At 41.4% G+C, this 23,617-nt stretch overlaps 1 protein-coding gene across 2 annotated transcripts; it reads left to right on the plus strand.

Annotated features, from left to right (window-relative positions):
* The first annotated feature begins 737 nt into the window (after positions 1-737).
* On the plus strand, positions 738-7,356 carry LOC115053997 (putative monooxygenase p33MONOX). 2 transcript variants are annotated; one of them, XM_029518939.1, is made up of 9 exons: positions 738-865; positions 1,942-2,065; positions 2,208-2,270; positions 3,754-3,929; positions 4,030-4,141; positions 4,772-4,899; positions 5,426-5,529; positions 5,640-5,824; positions 6,654-7,356. In XM_029518939.1, exons 3-9 carry the CDS (start codon positions 2,249-2,251, stop codon positions 6,863-6,865), a joined length of 939 nt encoding a protein of 312 aa, XP_029374799.1. In that variant the 5' UTR covers positions 738-865; positions 1,942-2,065; positions 2,208-2,248; the 3' UTR covers positions 6,866-7,356. The 2 variants fall into 2 exon arrangements, with proteins under 2 accessions (XP_029374799.1, XP_029374800.1); XM_029518940.1 differs by having other exon boundaries at positions 6,657-7,356.
* The last annotated feature ends 16,261 nt before the right edge of the window (positions 7,357-23,617 follow it).

Consider the following 23,617-nt stretch of genomic DNA (forward strand, 5'->3'; position numbering starts at 1 on the left):
ACCAGGTGAGTGCGATGTGGGCGGGGTTTCTGCTCAGGTGTCTTCCAATAATACCAAGGCACGAACATTTCAATTCATATCATCACTGCTGTATATTTTTCTGCTATAAAAAGGATTCTGCATTTTCACTTTGTCGTATTTGTCATCATTATATATCTTTTATTCAGATTTTACAGTTGGGGGGGTTGAGCTCAGTCAGCCACTAGTTGGAGACAATCTGCCAAAAAAGGGACCTGTTGCTGAATTCAGTAAAATATATAATAATACATTGTGATTTCTTCTCTGACCATGTTGCATTAATCCATATGCTTTATATAACATCTGGAAAATCAGGCCTTACTGGACACCCAGCTCTTGGTCCAGGTCTCTGTTATCTCTGACCTTGACCTCCTTTTCTGCAGACAGATAAACTACAGTATTAGAATAAAATGTGAACCGACAAACAGATATAATTCTTTAGTTTTTCCACTTTTCTTACTTCTCATATGCCCATCATAGTCATCATTGTTCACTTTAATCAGGCTTTAATTATCTCTCACCCTGCACGTTAATAAAAGTATTAAATAAAAAAATAATAAAAGTATTTATATTGTATATGTGATCAATTATCTGTGTACTCCAATTTTACTTTATCTATGTTTTATTTTATTTTATTATATAGTCTTGATTTCAGCTGCAGTAGCTCAACTCTCGCGAGAACAGCGAAGTCTCATTATCCCTCACCTCAATCAGGAAACGGCATTTTAATTTATCGGGGACCAAGATGGCGGACGTCCAGCTTCTCCGCTGCTGTTTACGCCGACCAGCTGACATCGGAGGGCCGCTTTTATTCCAGACGTGTTCCTGAAGCCTTCGTTTACCTCCGGTGAGGAAAATAATAATAATAACGGAGGCTCTGCCGTCGGTTGGCCGTCTTCATCCAGCCGTTCGGTCTTGATGCCCTTCGGATCCGTTAACCGGCGGCCGCAGAGCTGCGTTCAAAAATAAGCCATTTAAAGCCGAAACGCGTCTTTTTGGACCTGTTATCGAGTCAAAACTGCGGTTTTCACTCATTTTACAGATGTTCACACGCCACTCTTCAGTTCGGGGCGACACAACAACATGTAATTTATATTTATGATGAAAATGCGGCTTTTATTTGTTTTTCCTCCTGTAACGGCTAACAACGATTGGACATTATTATTAAATAAATTATATAAAGTATTATTAGAATGACTTCTGAATAAACCTGAACATGTAAAATATTTAGTAATAGATCTAGTAATAGATCATAAAATCTTACCTCAATAAAAAAAAATTTGATGCTTAACTTCCCAATGGGATCTTTTAAGAAGGAAATGTGGCCTTAAATAAAAATTTAATCTGATGTGATTGACCAACAAAAAAACAAAAAAATCAAACATCTAACATAACCTCATATTAGTATATTCCTTTATGTGTTCGTTTTAAAAGTTGCTGCTGAAATCTGTGTTTGTATTACTGAATGTCGTAATCGTTTATCCATTAGTTTGTTTTCTTCATATATTCATAATTTTATATACTTTTCTAACTAACAAAGTAAACTGTGAGCTTTTATTCTGAACTCCATTTGCTCTACAGTGAAGTGTTATTTTCTGTGACTTGAAAACAAAATTGGTGGTTTAACATTTTAAACTCCCAGGAGAGCAGATCTTGCTTAGAATTTAAATTCTGGTTTCAGTTTTGCAAAGATTCCCTAAAAGTGAGTCTAGATTTTGAACAAAACTGTTAGAAATGATACTCAGCGTGTCGAAAATATGTCCGCATGATGAAGCCGTATCAAAGTTAGTGTTTTGAGTTTTATTTTCAGCTCGAAAGAGGCTAATGTTTGACTTTCCTGATTTTAAGAAATGAGAAGAAAGTTAATATTAACAAGTGTCCTCCTGCAAACAAACAGACCTCTGATGTCTTCTGTGTCCTCAGACACTTCCCTGACCTTGCTGCTCACCCACAATGCATTGCCAGAAGCTTTTGCGTGTCTCAGGCAGACCGATGTAACCGCCGCTCCCACTCCGTCTTCAGCTCACCACAGCGACGCTACAGGAAGGTAAGAGGCCGTTCTCCATCGGCCTTAACGCTGGTTTTGTTCATGGCTGCTATGAAGGGAGGGGAGATACTTCCATTTGCTTGTTTTCTGTTCATCACCTCCATACGTAGATGGAACAATAAGAAACTCTCCCTGTCTCCAGGTCCTGTCCTGGTTTGTCTTGTTCACTGTCTCACTGAAATCATGTCTGGCTCAGATTTACCTGGTGAGTATTTCTTGCAGCTGTGGCTGTTTTTATTTCCCCTCTTGAGTGACATGAATTAGAAAGGCTGACATGAAGTGGCCTTAATGCCCAGCATGAGCATCAGACCTCACTGATGCTGCAGTGTCAAAATGTGAGAGCCTTTGCTGATGGCACAGTCAGCAGTGTTTGGCGTCCACATATTTTTGTACCATGCACTCTTTGGGTGACAAATACAGAAAATAAACAACATGTTGCGTCACACCGAGCAGCGGATTACACAGATTGTTTTGTCTCCCACGGTCTTTAATAACATCTATTTAAAGCTGTAGCTGCAGCTTAAAATGAATAAGAATAAGATGATGATGCTCTCATGGTAGCGTGAAATTGGAGCTCCCGGCGGTAACAGTTTTTTCACAACTGTAAAGGGATGTGCAGTGAGGATTAATAAACCTGCTGACGCTCCCCATTTTGAGGCTCAGGTATCACAAACTCTATCAAACACATGTTTTCGTGGTGTATCACCTCTACTGTAGAGACCAGTTCAGCTCTGTGAGGACTTCAGCTCCTGGTTTCTACTTTTATCTGATCCGAACCTTACATAGGTGTATGTAGACCGGACCTATCATAGTCAAACATGCTAACCGAACAAAACATCCTCTGGCATGTCAACAAATTTAATGAGTAACACAACACCACAGTGTGAGCAAAGTTAATATTGTGTGAGCGAGCCGTCACAGTAAACTGTCATGGTAATCTGTGGAGCTGTAGGGAGTGTTTCTCAAACCTTGTCACTGAAATATAACTCACAGACCGCCTCTCTCCCCAAACATTCTCAAAAACAAGCAGGGCTACTGGAAAAATGTTCATTTTGATGTGTTGATTAGATAAGAACAGCCTGTAGAAACAAGGGAATAGAAAATGGGACAATTAACAGCAAATCATGCATTAACTTCAACCACAATTCATTGCAAAGGTCACTTGAATCATTAAATCGAAACTGTAAACCATGTTTGAATTTAAATTGTGACTCAGTTTAATCTAGAAAACAGCATGAGTACATGACTGACTCCCAGAAACTGTGTTCTCTCAGAAACAGTGGAACTCTTTATTTTAACAAATGTCATCGACCACCACGGGTCCCTTGTGGATCAGTCTTTAAAAGCGACTGCTGTTCTGGGACAAATATTTATGACAACACATTAAATCAGATTCCGTTCACAAACAAAAACTAACCACATCTGAGTCCATCTGATGCGTCCCTATTTTGCCAGAGCTTACAAATCAGATTTATCAGGATTTGGATATTCATCCAGAAATTAATGATTGGCTTTTATCTTCTCATTGACAAAAAGTAACCTATGTAAATTTTTTCCAGCCTTAATATTGTGATTGCTGAATAAATAAACTTAAAAAGGTCTAGAAAATAACTCCATAATCCTTAAAATGTGATAGTTGTGAGTTTCAGAAAGTGTTGTTTAGTTGCCACCGTTGTTTGCATCACCAGCCATCGAAGGCTCTGGGATGGGAGGGATGAGGCTTCCAATCGGGATGACACGCCGAGCACTCAGCTATGACGATAACCTGGAGGCCCCCATGTCAACGCCCCCCAATGACATCAGCATCAACAACCTGTGGAGACGACCCATCATCCCAGAGAGGAAGTTCACACAACTGGCTGAGGTGAGATGTAGCTGTTTTTGTTTTTTTTATCATTGTCACACACCTTTATGTCATCTACACTATAATGACAATGATGATGACGATGTGTTGTCTCCACCAGGAGGATGAGAGTGGTGCAGTGACTTCTGCAGTGCTGGACAACGCCCCCTCCAGGTCACCAGGCGTAGTGAAAACCAAGGCCTCCTCCATCATCGTGAACTCCCTCATCACCAGTACGTCACATCCACCATCAAAAGTTTTACGTTCACATCGAGCTGGACCCTGTGACATAAATGGGTTTACAATAACACATAAACTAACTCTTAAGACTGTGTTATATTTTTATCACACTGTCCGCCCATCATCAGTGATTCAGGAGGCTCACCATCGTCCTTAAGTGATAGTTTGGGTAATTTTTGGTTTGGTGCTGATCTACATTCAGTTTACCTGCAGTGGATTCAGATAAGCTCACTTTCAGTTTTGGGAAGCAGCAGAAAAAAAGGGGAATATAAATTGAAGGCTACACTTTATTTTGAATATTTTCACAGCTGTTAAAACAGCTCGTTCTTTTGGAGTTACACCGGAGTTACACTTAGCTTATTAATATGACAGGTCAACACAAACAGAAAGTCTGAAGGTAAAGAACTCCATCTGAATTTAACCAGTATTTTGTGGATCAGACTGTTTATGTTCATCACTCAGCTGTTTCTTTAACCTTACAGGGTGCTGATGTGTGAATCTCATGCAGGTTTTTCACTGATAAGCTCACACAGCTCCACATCAAATAGCCCCAGCTACCACTTAAGCTGCCCTGGTTTTTATGTTAGATAATCTCTAACTTTATTTACCCTTTGTCCTCACAGAGCAGACTCAGGATAGCGTTTACAAGTTTGAGCAGAAGGCGGGGCTCACCGACACCAGCTACACGCCCCACAAAGGCCTCACCGCCGAGGAGACGCGCCACCACCACCGTATGTCCGATTCCCTGCAGGTGAAGATAACACACATCCAAAATCCACCACCCAGACGCAGCTGATTATTTATCTGTGGATGTCGGGACAGAACACAGTTTGCTGCTTCATTCTCCAGTCTGACATGAAATAATTCAGGGTTAGGGTTATTAGGGTTGCGGGGGTGCTGGAGCCAATCCCAGCTTGCTAAGGGCAAGGTCAAGGTTAATTCTTTGTTTTCGTAAAAATGAGGCCAACACTGAAGAATCCACATCAACTTTACAGCAGAAACAACCATGTTTACAGTCAGTTTAGTTCTCTCTCCTTCATCGTGTCTCAGCCATTGAAATTTTATCGAGGCATTAAAATGCCACAGAAGAATAATAAAACAAATATTTGTGCAAATCTGTCAGAGGGAGAGCAGACCAGCCAAGCTTTTTATTCAGGATGCAGAGATGTGTAAAGGATATCACCAGTAAAGAAGAAAAGAGCAGATTGATCAAACCTAAGCCTGTAATTTTTTTTTTTTTTTTTTTTTTTGGGGGGGGGGGGGGTTGCGCTCTCCAGAAACTACAGATCCAGAGTTTAGAGGCCAGAGAGGAGCGGCAGAACTCCTCCGCCCAGTCCACTCCATCCAACACCCCACACAGCTCCCCGAAACAACAACGCAGGTACACACACTGTCCTGTGGTCCAAAGCCGATTTGAGTTGGCCCATTGTGCAGATACTTCGCATTTTCATGAGCCACTCAAGTTTGATGGCTGTGTGTTTGTTTATGCAGGACCTGGTTCAGTAGTACAGGTTCAGAGCTCAGCATGAGCTCCTCCAACAGCAGCATCGATATGGGAGGAAGAGACATGACAGCAGCAGGAGAGGGAGGAGGAGCGGTTGAAAAGTGGAGCATGTTCACGCCTCGGCCGCTCATCCAGAAGTCGACCTCTGACCTGGGATCAGACTCAGCTGGAGGTAAACAGCACGTCCTCACAGAGACACAGGATTCATGGTGTGTGAGCGAAGCCCCAGAAATATCCTCGTCTTCTTACACAAGTCTGTAGTTATCAGAAATCAGACTTATTTCCTTTTTAGTGTAATTTAAACAACTTACAAACCACAATGATGCAAACTCAGCGGTGGCTGCAGAGACTCTCTTCTGTCTGATTTCAGCAACTAACAATAACATTCAGAGTTTGTGTTCATAGGTGAACCAGTGACCTTCAGACTCTCAGTAAATACTGACTGGAATCTGGCACTGACGAGTTCGTTCATTTATTGGCTTTTACCAAAAGCGGAGAACACTTTCTGTGTCTCCCAGCCACATAAAAGTCCAGTCGGACTCAGATATTCAACAACGGCTGAGAAACAACGTGTGGACTTTTACATGAAGGAAAATTCAGTGTGTTTGGAAACTTTCAAAATCTTTTTTCCAGGATGACTTTGGGTAGGTTGTTGAGAAGATTTAGTTTGGTTACTTTTCAACAGACCCCATTTAACCAATAAATATGGATAAGTTGAAATGTATTAAGAGGCTGCTGGAATACATGAAAATATGCAAAAACAAATTTTGTTTAGTATGAAAAAATATTCTTTAAACCAACTACATCTGTTTTTGTAATAATAAACACAATAGATTTAAATGCTGCTGTAATCATCTTATGAAATCAGGTTCACACCTTTTACAATCAGGAGATACTAAACAGACACACTGACGCACAACGATGAACAAACGCCTTCCAGTCTTGTTTATTTAAATCCTTGTAGTTTATTTACTAATCTTTTCCCTGTTCTCTTTTCCCAGCAGGCTTTGCTCTGCAGGCGTACCGTGGCGCTCAGAAGCCAACCCCCATGGAGGTGATGAAGTCACAGGCCACTCGGCTGGCTGACAGCGGTGCTCAGAAGGTGGCCCCTCCTAAGCTGGAGATTCCCACGGTGGAAGAGCGGCGGCAGGGAGCGAGGCCACACAAGCTCAAGCCCCGAGACATGAACATCCTGACACCGTCCGGCTTCTGAGAGGACACGTGGCGTACATCAAGGCTGCCCGGCGCGCAGGCGTCAAATATCTGGTTACTTAAAAAGTGTGTCATTCATTTTAAAATCTCCAGTGTTAGCATTCCTTAACTGTTGGTGACTTCTCCATCTGGTCATGTGATCATAGATTTTGGTCTACGATTGTCTCAGTGCAGGTCAAACAACATGTCTTGTTCTCTTTGTTAGTCATAGTTAGCATGTTCCTAGTTAAACGTTTCTGGCTTTCGTGCTTATGGTAACATTTTCCTCAAAACTGTTTAATGGGACCTCTAACAGAAACTCCAGCTCTCAGATAACCACCAACAGCTCGCCGTTGTCAGCGACGATGCAACGAAGGATTTAAAAAAAAAAAAAATAATTAAAATGTCTGCTTTGGTCGGAGGAGTCTGTAGTTCCGCTCGTTCATCCTTCACTCTGTTACACTGATGATGACGAGGACGACAGTCAGATCGTTATGGTGAAGATGAAGGCCATGCCCCCCCCACCCCCCCCATCAAAAAAAATAAAAAAACCACCATCCCTTGTGAATGCACTTTATCCCCTCTCCTCCCACCGGCCCGACTGTGCTCGTTCTCCAGATTTTCACTCATATTCTTAAAGGGGCAGTTGGTTAAGCAGGTTGGAGATAATGAAGCAACTGATTGATACAAATCAACCCAACCAAACAACAACAAAACAGTCGGAAACAAACTAAAAAGGTTGGACTCAGGAAATCTGTCAGACTCCTGCTCACTGAAACAATCCCCTTATTTGTGTTACTGTGTTTTTTGTTTTGTATAGATGACGTTATTATAGATGTTTTAATTTAGTTGAGCTCAGATGAAGGAAAACGTGCCCACCAGGTGTGTGTATGTGTTTAAAAAAAACCTGTTATGGAACCCTTTAAAAGGGATTAAACTGAAGAAAAGAAGAAGAGACAAGCTGACACACCTGAACCTCTTTGACTTAATGACTCTCTCTGTCTTTTTGAGTCGGTGCATTTGGTTTCTGTGTTGAAATTTCCCAAATATGAAGAAATTTGTTGAAAAATGTAAAAACGTCCCAGCAGATGAACTATTTCAGGGTGACTTCTCCCACAATGCACAGCTCACTCAGATTTCAGTCATTCTGGGGATTAAAATCTGAAGGAACCTCTCTGGAAGAATCAAGAATCCCAAAACTGACACAAATTAGACCAGAAGATTTTCTCCAAAGAACTCGAGATTTTCCTTTTAAACATTTTAGATTACTATTTGAAACCAACACAGTCTGAACACTGAAAATAAACCCCCCCCCCCCCCTTTTTTTTTTTTTTTTTGTTGTTGACTGAAGAACTTCCTCACTGTCAGAACTGGATTTGACAGTTTTCCTAACATTTTCTGATATTTTATCCCACATACTGATTTCTGATTTTATATTGTTGGTTTATATTTTATCAACTACTTCCTTTCTGTTGTCTAACTTCATTGTCCCTCACCCTAATTTCATCACGCTGTTTTATTTTGGTGAGAAGGATTTAATAAATAAAGTTATGAACATGAATAATGAACAGCGTGTGAGGCGGATTTGCAGATTTATCGGTTCTGTTCTTCAGAGTAAGCAGACGTTCAAACTTTGTCTCTCAGCAGTTCATTTATTTCACAGAGCAGGTTAAAGTGGTTGACTCTTGTTCAGGGGCAGGTCCAGAGTTTTTTTTGGTGGGGGGGCACAGGGGGTAACTAAAGCTGTCACTGACCTCTCTGTTCAATATTTAGACTACCAGGTAGAACGGACTGCCGGCTCCTTTCTTTACGATGGACAGTAATCTGTCCATTTCATGAGCGTGTCAGGGCAGAGCTGGTTGGGAAGCTGCTTCCCCTCGTGACCCGACCCCGGATAAACGGATGAAGATGGATGGATGAACGTGTCAGGCTGCCACAGTCTGTTGGACTATTTTGTGAACCTGAAAGCGTTTGTTTCCATGTGGCATGTTTCCAGCCAATCACGTTTTGTTGAGCTTAAGACGAATGAGTGACAAACATGACTGGCTGAATTTCTCGTCACACGGTGTCTGTATAAAAAAACTATTGACCCACCATGTCTATTCCCAAACAGCAGGCGGCCTCCTGGCCTCTTCATATGACGTATTCTCATTTTTCATTAGTTTTTTGGGGACACATTAGTGAAACCCAACGGGGTTGCCGTGGTGCCTTGAATCCATCCCATACTGACACTGAGACAGTGGTAGGCAACTTTAAGTCCAAGATGACTGACCTGGGCCTTGGTGAAAGGCAAAAATCTACCTATTGAACTGTGAGTTGGGAAAGACAGCTTTTACTGTACCGGTTATCACTAGGCCTTTTATTTGCCTGTTTTTAAATTAAACACACTTTGGTGCAACATTCAAACTGATACAGAAAAGACTGTAATTAACAGACATCAAAAATAAAAAGTCATTAGTACATAAAGTCAAAGATTTACAGAAAATCTAGGTTTAAGAGGGATCCAAAGCCATTTCCTGATGTTTCACTGCTGTAGTGCCATCTACTGGACATTCAGGGTTTATGCATACATACATCTGCAGAGAATGAGTTCAAGAAATCACAACAGAACACAGCCATGTTGAAGTAACATTTTAAAAGTAAATGCTAAATGGATGTATGCCACACATACACTTTACCTAAAGGTAAATATATGTTCTTCTTCCCACTCTGGGTGGAAATTATCTTTTTGCCTTCTTACTCGAACCCTCTGCCATGCTAGCTAGTTAGCTAGCAAGCTCCTTCGCTTATCTGGATCGAGAGAACGGAGCTGTAAAAACACGGGCATTGGTTTTTTTGTGTATTGGTTTGTATAAGGCAAGGTTTGCTGAATTTCTTATTTTTCCTTATATTATCCTAATATATACATTTTATAGTGAAACTTCGAGCTAGGAAGTTCAGTAATGGCCTAAATGTTACGGATAGCTATGTTTTATTGAATTTGATTCATTTTCGATCATTACTGTCTAGAATAAGCAGGAATAAGCAGTGAGTTTTAAGAGACAGCAGCCTCACACATGGGCTTTAAGGTGGGCTGTGGATCTGGGTGTGGACTCCTGAGTAGCTGTGGAGACGCATGGCTTTCACACCATGTCCTGTCCGGTATAGTTTTCATAAAGAGAGGCCAAAGCTGTGGATACTTCCTGACACGTGTGGAACCAAAATTTTTGTTTACTACTTGACATTGATGTTGAGCGGATTCTTGAAAACTACATTGGCTGGGCGTGTGTATGTCAAGACACACAGCTGCCTCACATCTTGCAGTAACAGGGGTTTTTTTTGGTGTATTGGTTTAATTAAAGGTTTTATTAATAAGGTGCCAGCCTTTTTGATCATATCCACAATTTTTTGGAAGCTAACTGAAAATGTTGTGTGAGGAGTTTGTGAACACTGAATACCTCATAACACAACAACACAAACTTCAGCTTTTAAACACAAAAAAAATATTTTATTCTATTTTCATTTGTTCTTGACATATCAACATTTAAATATTGGTCGTTTTCATTCACTTTCCAGATAAATCCAATGTGTTATTTAGATTTTAACCCTAACCCTACAATAGAAAGATAAAACAATCATAATAAGTTTGAACCTTTCCCTTCCTAATAAAACAACCACGGTAGATTAAATTGTCTAATGTTTCTAAAATTGTCACGTTTCCTCCTGCTGCGGGATAAAAGTTATTTGTAGTCAAACTATTTTGTAGTTTTGAGCTTCTTCTTCGTTGGTTTTTGGACTCCGGAGTAACCGCAGTAATTCACATCATCCTCAACAGCGCCCCCTGAATTATGACCCCGGAAACACGGATTGTTGGATAATCTGGGTCGGATTTATTTCTGTGATCTCGGAGAGCTGCAGGTAAAGTCTCAAACACTGACACTATCTTAGCAGGTTTATTATTCAGTCTTTGACGGGTGTCCGATGATTTCCTTCCGGTCTCGTCATCACGTTAGCTTCAAGCTAACTAGAGCTAAACTCCTCTATTATGTTGTCTGAGAATAACTTCCCGAGCAGACGGGACCGAATTCGGCCCGAACTGTAAGAGAAGTTTGTTGTTGGCAGTTTAAGAAAATTTTGTGATCTCACCTTTTCACCTGAGGCCGAGGAAACCCGTTATTTAAGTCCGTTATGCTAGCTGACCGCGTAGCGGAGCCGTTTCCGCTCTTTTTCCAAAATAAAAGCCTACGTGACTCCGATACACCTGTGACGTTAGATTTCAGCTCTGCTTCCGGTTTGACGCGCAGTTGTGAAGAGACATTAAATCAGCAGAGTGATTTTAAATAAAAACATCATCTCTATTTCCGGAATTTAATTCTTTCTTCTGGAAAATTCCAGAACACTGGAACATTTTTTCTGCCAGCGCTTTGACGTTGTCATACGTGTCTATGACGTCACAATTAGCGACTTCAAAGGCAACCAGAAGTTGTTCATAGGAGTGGACCCAGGAGGACAGAAGAACAGAAAGAAACAGAAAAACAAACACAATGGACCCATCAGAAGCCAAACTGGTCGCGTACGTGAAATTCCCGCCACTGCGAAGTTCTCAAATCCCCATCGGGACTTTTGTCAACACATTGGCCAACAACTACAGGATGGAGATCTTGTTTGATGAGATAGACAGATGTATCCCTCTGCTGCGCCAAATGAGTGAATATATGATTAACCAGTCTGTCAGCAGCATTCTGTGGAACATCGATCTGATCATCTCTGATTGGATGATCAAAGCGCCCCGGTTGTTCCAGCTCGTCGAGTCGACCAACTGCTTCTTCGGGATCAGTGAGGATGATGTTCTGGAGAACATGAAGGTGATCATCCCCCAGTGCTTCAGGGGGATGTTTTTCAGGTGTGACAGTCTGGACTGCCTGATCCCAATAGTGGTCAAAGAGGTGACGGCCAAGGTCAACTTCGAGATCGCCGTCAAGATGAACTCGAAGAAACTGTACCTGAGGTGTTCAGCTGAGAAGTGCGAATGCCTCATGTACAACACTATGGACTACATGGTGTGCCTGATCCCCAAAATACTGAAATGCAGGATGCATGGTGTGTGCGTAGATCACCCGCCACCCGGCAATATCCCCCAGTGGGCAACCAGCACCGCATTCCTCCATGAAGATCGACGACTCGCACCATATGTCACCTTCCAGAAGGGCCACTGTGAGGTGCTCTACTCCACCTGGAGCATCACCCTGATGGACATCCTGGCGGATAGGGACTCCTGTCGGTTGCCTGAAGAAACCAAAGGAAAAGAAGAAGAAAAAAATCCAGACAAAGTGGTTTCTGATCCTGAGCCGGTGAGTCTGGACTCACAATATGAGTACTGGATTGAGGATTCCAGCCAGTCGCCTGCCGAAATCGTCTACAACGAAGATGAAGACGAAGAAGACAAAAAAGACACAGACAAAGTTTCTGATCCTGAGCCGGTGAGTCTGGACTCACCATGTGAGGACCAGCCTGAGGCCTCTGAAAGACTGGATGCTTCCAAGCAGATTCTGTTTCTGGTGATACTTGCAGAGTTGGTGCTGCAGGCCATGAATCAATCCCGGACTTCGATCCCCCAGGACACCATCAGCAGGACCGTCCTGAACCTGAGTTACCATGCCCTGAAACAGGATGGGCTCAGAAATATGAGCTGTAGCTCAGACAACCGCACCATCAAGTCCATCTCCAGGGCGCTCTTCAGAGACCTGAAACAGAAGTTTGGCTCGGCAAAGGCGCTTCTGGAGGCCATGATGTCACAGAACCAGGATGCTGACGACACCATCGTGCAGGCCTTGCAGGATCACCTGACGATGGCAGCTCCGCCTCCAAAGAAGAACCGCTTCTTAAGGTTCTTCTCCCGTTTGGCCCAAGCCATCAGGAGGCCTTTCAAAAACTGATTCCCATAATTTCAGTTTATAACAGAAACAGCAGCGTCACAGAGCAGATTTTTATTTTTATCCTTATTTAATTTAGTCTAGATGTTTTCTGGTTGAAATCTTACCATTTTGAATTTAAATGAAGTATTGAGTATAAAAACAGGGCAGCACGGCGGCATAGTGCTGAGCACTGAGGCCTTTCTGTGAGGAGTTCTCCCCGTGTCTGTGTGGGTTTCCTCCGGGTGCTCCGGTTCCCCCCACCCGTCCAAAGACATGCCTTCACCCAATGTGAGCTGGGATTGGGATTTTACTGCACCGATGCTTCATCTGTGCACCGTAAAAGAAATAAAGATTTACATATTTGATCATATTTGTTTTTTTTATCGGGAGAAGAAAAAGTTTTCTGTCAAAGTTCAAAAAGGTTGTTTAAAAAATTATAAATTAATTATAAAATAATTATTTATTTAATTCATTGACAGAAAAATTTTGCAACTGCTTTGAAAAATCTTAAATCATCTAAATTTTTGGATATCAAACTGCGTCTTCAAGTAAAAATACAAAAAGAAACCTGCCACACTCTTTAAAGTGATGATTCGCCCGTTCATTAGCTTGATGGTGTTTTGATTGGAGCAGGCTGTTGAGCTCTTTAGTGAGTAGAAGAAACTGTCTGACTTGGTGGGGGCATCTGACCTTTACTGCCCCCTGGTGGAGAGTGTGGCCTGCCTCTGCTCTCTGCTGGCAGGTGATCCACATGGAAGCTGATTGCAGCCTGAGGTGATGCTGAGGCCGGTCATGTCAGCTTCTTCCACAGCGGCCTGAGAGCTGAGTGTCAATCTTTTTTGTTGTTGTTTCCTTTGAATACTTTGGCAGACTTGTAGAGAGGAGCATCATCAGCCTCCACCTCCATCGCTTTTATTTCTTTTACACTGAAACTCAAAGCTGACGTCGAAGTTACGCTTTACTTCCCCACGCCGCTAAAGGCTCACCATCAGCTCAAAGAACAAAACCTATATTGATGAAATGGGTCATTTGTTTTGCCGTTTGCTGACTTCTAAATCTCATCAAACATTAATCAGCTGTTTTCTTAATGAATTCATAATTTCTCAAAGACAAGTCGGAGAGCATCACCTAGGGTTGGGACCATTTATGATTTAAGAACTTTTTTAGAATCCCTGCACAAAAAGTTTATGTCACACAACAGTTATTCCTTGTTGGAGGTGTTGATGATTAACCTTTCATGCAAAGCCTTTTTCCTGTTTTCAAGGTCGTGCGGCGGGTTCCTTTGTAGTCATTGATTCAACAGGGTTCATGTCCTGCGTCTGAAATTCAAATCCCCACTTTTGTCAGCCTTAGAGGGCATTAAAGGGGTGAGGGCAATAGTGTGTGACTGTGTGTGTGTGGGTTAATATACACACACACAAATGAACACACAGTGCATTTGGATTTAGATTATCCGGTGTCAGTTGCAGTGGTCTCTGTATGATCCACCTTCCTGCTGAATACGACATTTAATGTGTCTTTCAATAATTCAAAATTCAATCACACACACACACCGACACACTTTAAAGCTGCTAAGCCTGAAATCCTCTTCAGCAAAGTGCAGGTTCTCACCAACAGAATTAAAAGACATAAAATCAGCTGCAACTCAGAGTCCAGATGAAAACTTGTGACGATGGGAAACTTGGACGATCTGGTTGTTTGCGTCGTAGAGAGGTGATGATGTGCATCGCCATGTTAGGAATTCATTAGAAAAACATTGTTTTAATTTACATTCCTGCTGACTGTTTTTCTCACCAAACCTTTCCCGCTGCAGGTCAACACGTTTTATCTGTTGAGCAGTTATTATTTTATTTTTCTGCTTCTGTTTCATGTTGTTGTGTTCTCACAACTGAAATCTGAAATCAGTGACAGCCTTGAAAGGTTTTCAAATCAATTTCAAAACCGGAGCTAAAAATAGATCTGTGGTGTGAACACATCCACACAACAACACGCACACACTCGTCTCCTCTGAAGACCCTTTGACCTCCACCAGCACTCAGCTCTCGTAGCTCCACCCACCTAACTCCGCTAAGGCCCGAACCCAACACAGTGGGGAAGTGGTTGTGTGTGTGTGCGTCCCCGAGGTGTGGTGGATTATGTGGGGTCTCTGGAGGGGTCATTAGGCAGCTCTCTGATCTGTCCAATACAAACACACACACTTACTCAGTTCAGATATACTTATCGGAGATAGGACTTTGTTGCAGGAGGAAATCTGACACCTCATCACCTGAACCTGTGAAGAATGTGTGTGTGTGTGTGTGTGTGTGCGTGTGTGTGCATTGCCATGGTTTTACAATGTCAGAATAAAATAAACAGACCAACCCAGGCTGAGAGTGTGTAATACATCACCTATAATAATAATAATAATCACAATGCAATCTGATTGTCACAGGTGTGACGAATACACACACACCTACACACCTACACACGCACACATAATTTAGATCTTCATCAGTTTTAAATCCATTCATCAGTTTTCCTTCGTCCCTTCAGGACTTGAAAGCATGTGCTCAAAAGAAAAAAACAGCCTTTATATATATTTTCTCCACCTCTCGGTTGGTAATGTGTTTTTAATGGAAGAGGGTCTTTGATCTTTCGTCCAGCAGGGGGAGATGTGGCTCACTGACAGGAAACAGATTGACGTAAAAAAATATCAGGTGGTTTGTTCTGAGAAATGTGAATTCAGATTTATTTTTTATTAAATAAATCTTAGTGAAAACAGTCAGATATTTAATTACTTCATCACAGATTTGAATGCAGACAAAGTCTGGATATGAGCTTTACTCCAAAACATTTACTGCAGTATTCCTTCTGCCCATCTTTTTGTTTACATGTGAAACTTGTTTGGCTGCACAGAATCCAGGTCCATGATGGGCTTTCCTGGTGAAAGCTCCTATTTTGACAAGGCTCAGCTTGAATTATTCAATTGCTTCACTTGATGAGAACAATGATGAAGACAAAAGCGAACCCACAGCTCCCCCAGATCTTGTTTCCAGTGTAACTCCATCAGAGCAGAGATAAGGGAGGAAATATAAAAAGGATTCACCTCACAGACAAAACCCATCTGAGGTATTTATATCTTTCACAGCTACTGTTTTATCTCACGATGGGATAGTGGGCTGTTTGGATTTTTTGTTATCACGTACTTTTTCAGTTTAAATGAGTCCATTTCTGTCTCGCTGACATTTAAGTGAATTATTGAACCTGATAGCTGCTGGTCAAGTGCTTCACTTTACAGATATAATCTTTCATGCAAGGATGAAGCTCAAAGAGCTCGACAAAAATACATTCAAAAACAAATAATCAGAACTGATGTATTTTAATCAAGAAACGATACAAATTAAATATAAGAGGGTTAGAAGGGTTGAAGTCAAATTTAAGAACTAATTAAAAACATTTGATTTGTCCAAAGGACACAAGAGAGAAGAAAACTTCAATATCAAAGAACATTTTCAGATTTTATTTATGGACCCAAATGAACTTGAACATGATTATTATGGTTATTTATCCTCTTTAATCTGACAGTTGACCAGATCATTTTGTCTTTGTGAATCAGTTACCATCTACGCTGTACGTGTTAGTTAGCTAATGACAAGTGCTATTAATAAATGATCAGTGTTTGGTTGACTAGATAGAGTTAAATATTAAATATAACTGGACAAAAATGATTTCGTCAATTAGAACTAAAATCAAACAGAGTTGTCTTTAAAATAAGATTAAAATGTAAAAAAAAAAAAGTATTAAACTCAAGTAAAACACGTTCACATTCGTTTGTTCGTGGCGACTGCAGCTCCTCTCTGCCAACACAAAACTGTTCTGAAGTCCCCACCAGGTTAATCTTTTATTGGTTCATGAAAGGTCAAAGATTAAGTGTGTAGCAGTTAACATGAAGGTTAAAATAGGAATAAACATAAACCAATACAGTTCTCACAGGTAGGTGTGTGTGTCTTCTGTATGGGCATGTGAGTGTTATGTCAGTGTTAGCTCTGGCGTCCATTCATCACAGCTTCATACAGGAACTGTCAGAATAAAGCCAGACAAAGGTCGCTGTAATCTCAGAGACAACAAGCTAAAGTGAGCACTGACGGAGCAAAGAGCCGTTTCTTTCCCTGACTCCCTCAGATGGAGCCAAATCGAATTCAGTTGGTACAAACCGCTATCAACAATTAGCCTCTAATCTGTCAGGAGGAATCTGAACAAACAGACAGCAGCTGTCATGTGTTCAGGGTGAAGCAGCGTCAGCGACAAACCGGATGAAAAAGTATTCCACACATGAGGATTATGATCTCATCTCATAAACCTCCTCATGGACGGACTTTCTCACCAGAAATGCAGCACAAACACAAAATGCCTGAACACACTTTGTTATTAAAAGAAGAAATAATGCAGCTAACAAATCAGAAATGAAACCTCTTTACATTCTCAGTGTTCTTCCACCTTCACGCTCTTGTTTCTGTTTCAATGTGACGTGACTTGTATCCTTCATTCTGAAAACACCCCCCAGTCCGATGCCTTCCTTGTTCAAGTAACTAAACACCCAACGGCTCTTTTATTTCCTGCTTCCTGTTTGGTGCTGGACAAAATGCAGAAAAGCCCCCCCGATGATATCCAACATGTTTGATATAAAGACTGCTGGAAAAGTCCAAAGGTTCCCTGATTGTATTGGAAATAGGCTGAAACGTCCCCGGACTAATAAAATCTGTTTTCCTCTGACTGGGAACATTTCCTGTCTAATCATCAGGACCTTTGTGATAGCACTGAGTAGTGCTTTTTGATTTGTAGGATTCACATCGTTGTAGTTTGACTTTGCAGGCAGAATTAGCTGCTCGTCTTGGAGCGTCAAAAATCAGTTTGAGGTCCAAACCCAACAGAGACGCCTGCTTTTCATTTTGGCGTCCAGAAAAGAGAAAAGTCCTGCTGACGGCCACTTTCACTTCATTCCAACAGAACAACGCTTTTCCTGGTGGTTTACAGATTACATCTCTTCACGACAATCTCAATATTTTCACATCATAAATATCTTTACATGAGACATTTAGAGGCAGTTTGGTTGCTTGACAACTTAAAAACCAAGAAAATATGAACGGCAAAAAAATAAATGAATAAATAAAAATAAATAATTATCAGATTGGATTTACTGGGTAAATTATGTTGTTTCCATGGCAACGCTGATGTTTATTTTCTCTTGTTTCAGTCCAGGTTGTACAGCTTTTATTTCATTTCCTCTGTGCGTAATCAGTCCAGATTTTTAAAACCAGCATTGTTTGCAGGCGTGTGAGAGCACATTGCTTTGCCTGAGTCACCGCCGTTACGTAGGCCGCCACACGTCAGCGCTGAAGCCACCTACACTCACCAACAGACCCAGAAAAATGCTGCCTGAGTGAGAATAAAGGTGAGTGGAAAACTCCTCTGGCTTTCTTCAGCCGCACAGCAGCTGCTCCAATGCTCCTCAACATTTTTTCACCGCATTTGAAGTCTGAAACCTGAGAACAGTCCAGACTTCTTATCTAAAACACAAAAACACAAAAACCCCTGCAGTGTTTTTTTTGTTTTTTTTTTTTTTTTCTCCCAACATTTGTCCTGAAATTCTCTTATTTTATTCCTTGTTGGGCTTTACTTTTTTATTTTTTTATCTTTTAGTCCTAAAAACTTATTTTTTCGGTGAGATAAAAAGATAAACATCTCTGAAACGACCAAATGAGGGACACTGTTGTGCATTTTGTGCTTGTGGGGAAGACTCACACAACAATGTTAAAGAATTTCACAATGAAAAGATTCGAGGACCCGAAGGGATTAGAAAAGTGCATTAGTGAGTGACATAATTTGTGTCATCAGATGTCAGGCTGTCGGGTGTTAGAAGAAGATCCAGGACCAGGAAAAGACCTGAAAGATGAAAAAATCCCTCCATATTCTGTTTGATGTTTAAATTCAAAATTCATTCAGATGATTTTACTCTAATTCATAATCAGCGCTTCAATTCCTCTTGAAGCGTTATGAGTTTATTTGTATGAAGTAAATCTAACTTTTTTTTAAATGCACAAACACACAGAAGTGTAACTGCAACATCAGATCCTTCACAGCACACAACTTTTCTCAACATAATCTTAAAACTTAGTTTTCAAACTGTTGTGTTTTTGCACTTCAAGATGAGCCACAAAATGACAGCTGAAAGACGAATTAAAGAGAGATGACTATGACTTGATGGTTGGATGGCTGGTGGTTTTCTGCTGATACGGTTCAGCAGGCAACCAAAACCTGCAGCAGTTTGGCAAGAGGTGAAAGGCCAAAAACATTGCGTTAGCTGTAACAAGAACCAAAATATCTCGACTCCTGCGGCTTTAATAAACATATCTGATCTTTGGCAACATGCAAACCAAAACCAGGAAAAGAGTTCATATCTTGATGGAAAAAGTTTCACTGGAATCGGTGCACGGATCATGGTTTGGTGGCGGTTGCCAAAACGATTGGTTCGATTCCACGGATGACTCACCAGACCTCGCGCTTTCCACCAATCAGGTTTCCTCGTCGCTGCCAAGAATGCTGTTGGCTACGCAGAGGGAGGAAGTGCAACGCTCACTGCTGGTGGTGCGTGCGGACGCGGATAAAACAAACCTATTCTCATTCAACTCGCATTTGTCCAAACATGTAAGTGCATTGTGTGAGTTCAGCTCTCCCCTCAGGCGGCTGTTGCATTAGCGCGAATAATACTCCAATTATAGGCAGCTACCAGAGCAGCCGATGTTTATGCGGATTGTTTATAGTATCCCTCCTTTTTTTTTTTTCTGTTTCGGTAACTCGATGCCAGTTTTTTTCCATCCTCATCTTTGTGTCCTGATACAAACATCAGCTCTGGTTGTTACTGTCCTCAAACAAATACAACATTGGAAAACGACTTCCTGCAAGTGCAGATGGACTTTCTGAAGTTTGACTTTCCCACCGCTGCAGTGAAAGCAGTCTGTCTGCCAAAGCAGATGCCGTACGGTGAAAAAGCTAAGCAAACTGATGCACTTAGAATCGAATCAGCCAAAAATCAAATCATCGCTCCAACTGAATTTAGACTTTTTTTTTTTCTTTTTTTTTATGTTCATATTCATCCCACGTGTTTTAGGCAACGATTGCAGGAAAACATGTCTAAATGTAACGATGAGGATATCCAAACGCCTTAGTAGCCTAAAGGAGCATTCAGCAGCATGGCCACAGCTCTTCTCAGGAACACATGAACATACCTTTGTAATGAAACAGCTGGTGTGTTTCCACACAGCGAATGCTTACTGTAGTAGTTTGAAATGATGCATATCGGATTGTTCTGCATGGGAACACTCCCACAGCTGGAATCACGAGGTCTTGATTCTTGACAAAGACTTCAAAGTAGAGATGGCGATCATAAACGTTAACTGAGCCCAAAAATGATTTTTCAACCAGTTGAGTCGCTGAAACAAGAAAGATTACTTTCTCTTGTTGCATCACACTGTGCTGTTGCTCAAACCCAAACACAACAATCTGTCCTGACTAACGGCTTGCACGAAACAGAAAAATGGAGGTTTCTTTAACCACGCCTGGACGTACAACTGGTGTGTGTGTGTGTGCGTGCGAGATGATTGAACACAACAGTGTTGTCGAGCGATAAACTGATGGCCATTAATAATGAGTGAGATAATGTGCTTTGCCTGGTTGGCTGTGGAACTGACACCAGACTCCGCCGGACCCGCCGACAGATACACGACACAGAGACGGCTAAAAATGAAAAAGAAAAATGTTCAAAATCATATTAAACCAAATTAACTTTGCAGTTGATGTACCTGAAATGTGTAAATGTGTTTAAATCCAGTGAAGTTATCTAACGACGCTCTGGAAGGCGGTGGTTGATGGCTGCGAAAAGAATTCAGATTGTATTGAAATCTATTGGGAAATGACCCTAATTCTGGTTTGATTTATTAGATCAGTAATAATTTCCACATCAGTTCAAGTCGCCTTTAATATAACGTGCTGTTCATTTCTGTTCATCCAGGCAGACCTGGAAACATCAGGCTCAGGACTCACATACACTTTTCTGAAAAAGTACAATCTGAGTTTGGATCTGTTGCTTCTCTGTATAAACCTAAACCTCAAACACACACACACACACTGATGGTATCAGGTCTCCGGGGGTTTGCCAGCCGGTAAATGAAGCACCGTTCGGCTGTCACTCGCTCCACGGCGCATCGTTTTACATCGTCGGTCAACGGCACTGCTGGTGACACACAAGAGTGTCGTGACAGGGTGAAATTACGCTGCTGTGACAATGACACACAACAACAGTCAGAGAACCTGATGCTGACAGATCAGGACCTCTGTGTGTGTGTGTGTGGTTCAGTTGTTGGTCATGTTGTGGATCTTTTTGGGAACAAAAAGTCAATTTTAAGGTTAAAGGTTGAGATGATGAGTTAAAATGATGGTTGGAAAAGAAGAAGCTATAGTTGATTAGGTGTGTGTGTGTGTGTGCGTGTGTGTGTGCGTGTGCGTGTGTGTGTGTGTGCACGCCCGAACAAGCCGCCTAAATCCAAATGATAGATGTCTCAGTGATGATGTGTTATCAATGTCCATGCTGGCCAGCAGAAGTTTTATGAATCATTGACATCGATTGCTGCTCCGCCGTCAGTTTCCTGTCAGACAAATTGACTGTTAAATCTGATTTCCTGATTTGAGTCAACACAGTTTGCGTGTGTGTGTGTGTGTGAGTGTGAGTGTGTGTTAATTAGTTGGTGCTTGTTTTAGACCCTTAGGATAGAAATGAACACACAATCAGCAGATTATAACATCAGTATTGTGAAGTCCAGTTATTTTACTGTATGACTGGAATAACGGGTCGAAGAAGGTTTATAATAAATATGACACACAGTCGCAGACTTCCGTGAGTTTCAGAGAAATCTCTCTCCTGTTGCTTCAGATATAAACATGACTTCAGAGAAGAGTTGGTGAGAAAATGTGCGCATAAAAATTCATGATAATGTCAGGTTTTGAGTTTCTATGTTTGTTGGTCACTTCCTGTTTTATTTTGAAAGTCTTGTCTCCCCCTTGTGTCATCTTTTACTTCCTGTCCTTGTTGTGTTTCCCTCCTGTTGGTTCGCTGTGTTTTTAAGTCCTGTTTTCAGTCTAGTCCTTGTCAGATCGTCGTCTGTGTCTTGTCTTTTGTGTTATCAATGTTACAGCCTCTTTTCAGCTTCTGTTTTTTTTTTTTTATTAAAATAATTACCTTCTCTCACCTCAGCCTGGTTCTCGGTCTCCTGCATCGGAGTCCTCACCCCCGACTCCCTGACAGATGATAATAAAAATCTGGATGGAACATCATTGAGACTCCTGAGTTGGTTGTGGGCGTAGATGATGCCTTTTGAATATAAACTTCTTCGGCTCCATGCCGTCAGAGAAACGCCACTGCTGTTTGCCGGACACATGAAACAATGACGCCTCTCACCTTTCCCCCTTGGCCTGTCCCACTCAGACAGGAGGGGTAACTTGAGATGGTGGGAACTTTCTGTCTGGGGGGGTTAAAACAACAGTCTGAAATCTGCTGCTTACTGGGAAAACTGGAGACCCAGAATCAGGCCGTGTCTACTGAAATATGAAAAGACATCCGGAACAAAAAGTACAGCAACTGGATAAATATGTGTATAAATAAAAAGTGTTTAGATGATAGATGAGATCAGAAGAGAATCAAATTTCACTGAATCGAAAAATATAATAATAATAATAATAATATCAAAATCAGAAAATCTGATCTCAACAGAATAGTTTTGTTGCAGTTGCTGAATATCATTCAAGTGAAGCTCAACAATTTTCCCATGATGACTGGGAGGCAACGACGCTGGCTGTAATTTGGGGACAGATTGTATTGAACTCTATGGGAAAATGTCCCCACTTGAATAATTAGCTATATGAGTCCTAATGAGTTGATGGTCTTGGTGATTACAGCTTGTGCTACTCAATCAGGACACAATCAGATCCAATCCAGTCCTCACTCCTGCTCCAGTCCACCTTCCCCTCCAAATATGGTTTCTTCTGTATCCACTTCACCACAACAATACAACAGAATCACAACCAGATTTGCACAATATGTGGACACAATGTGTGTATGAAATATCGTGTCAGGTGGAATCACAACATAGAAACAGAAAAGAAGCCAAAATAAAATAAGCAATTTAATCATAAAGTGACGAACTGTGTCTGAATCAGCTCTGGATTACGACTTCAGGACGGCACCGATGGATCTGAACTGCCGTCTATCAGCTGCAGGAGACTCACAACGCAGCATTCACCGTTTGCTCCTCCCGCCTCTTCCCCCACCTGCCCTCCGCACAATGGCGTCACCAACTATCTCATATCTCACCTGAAGGAATTCCAGGACTTCCTTAAGGCCAAATATGGTCAGACATCCTGCAGGATTATCCATAACTTCTGAGGTTGTGAAATACTTTTCTTTTTTTCCGTCTTCCTGCATGAAACTGGTTGTCCCAGACAAAGCTTCAGGGATTTTATGGAATAAAAGAATAAAAGCTAAACTTCACTTTGTAATGTGTTCACCTTGCCTAATGTACATATCACTGACAGATGTAGTGTCTTATAACCATATAGTTCCCATCCTGTCTGGTTAATGCAATTAATTCAAAATGCAGCTCGTCCATTTGCGTCATTTTTGGAGAATTAAACGTGTGCATTTGTCTGGTTTGTGTTTGTCAGCCTGCATGCTTTGTTGTTAGGCCATAAAGTGTGTGTAGCCATATATTGCCTGCCCTTACACATCACCGGAGCTCATTCAATGTTCTTGATTTTTATCTGGACTGAGTAAATTGTCTTACAGAGAGATA

Source organism: Echeneis naucrates, chromosome 14, assembly GCF_900963305.1.
Source record: "Echeneis naucrates chromosome 14, fEcheNa1.1, whole genome shotgun sequence".
Classification (NCBI taxonomy): domain Eukaryota; kingdom Metazoa; phylum Chordata; class Actinopteri; order Carangiformes; family Echeneidae; genus Echeneis; species Echeneis naucrates.

Coding starts and splice junctions, on each gene's coding strand:
- LOC115053997 (XM_029518939.1), top strand. CDS start 2,249: ATGTCTGGCTCAGATTTACCTG. Junction 3,930..4,029: donor AGTTCACACAACTGGCTGAG/GTGAGATGTAGC, acceptor TGTCTCCACCAG/GAGGATGAGAGTGGTGCAGT. Junction 4,142..4,771: donor CGTGAACTCCCTCATCACCA/GTACGTCACATC, acceptor TTGTCCTCACAG/AGCAGACTCAGGATAGCGTT.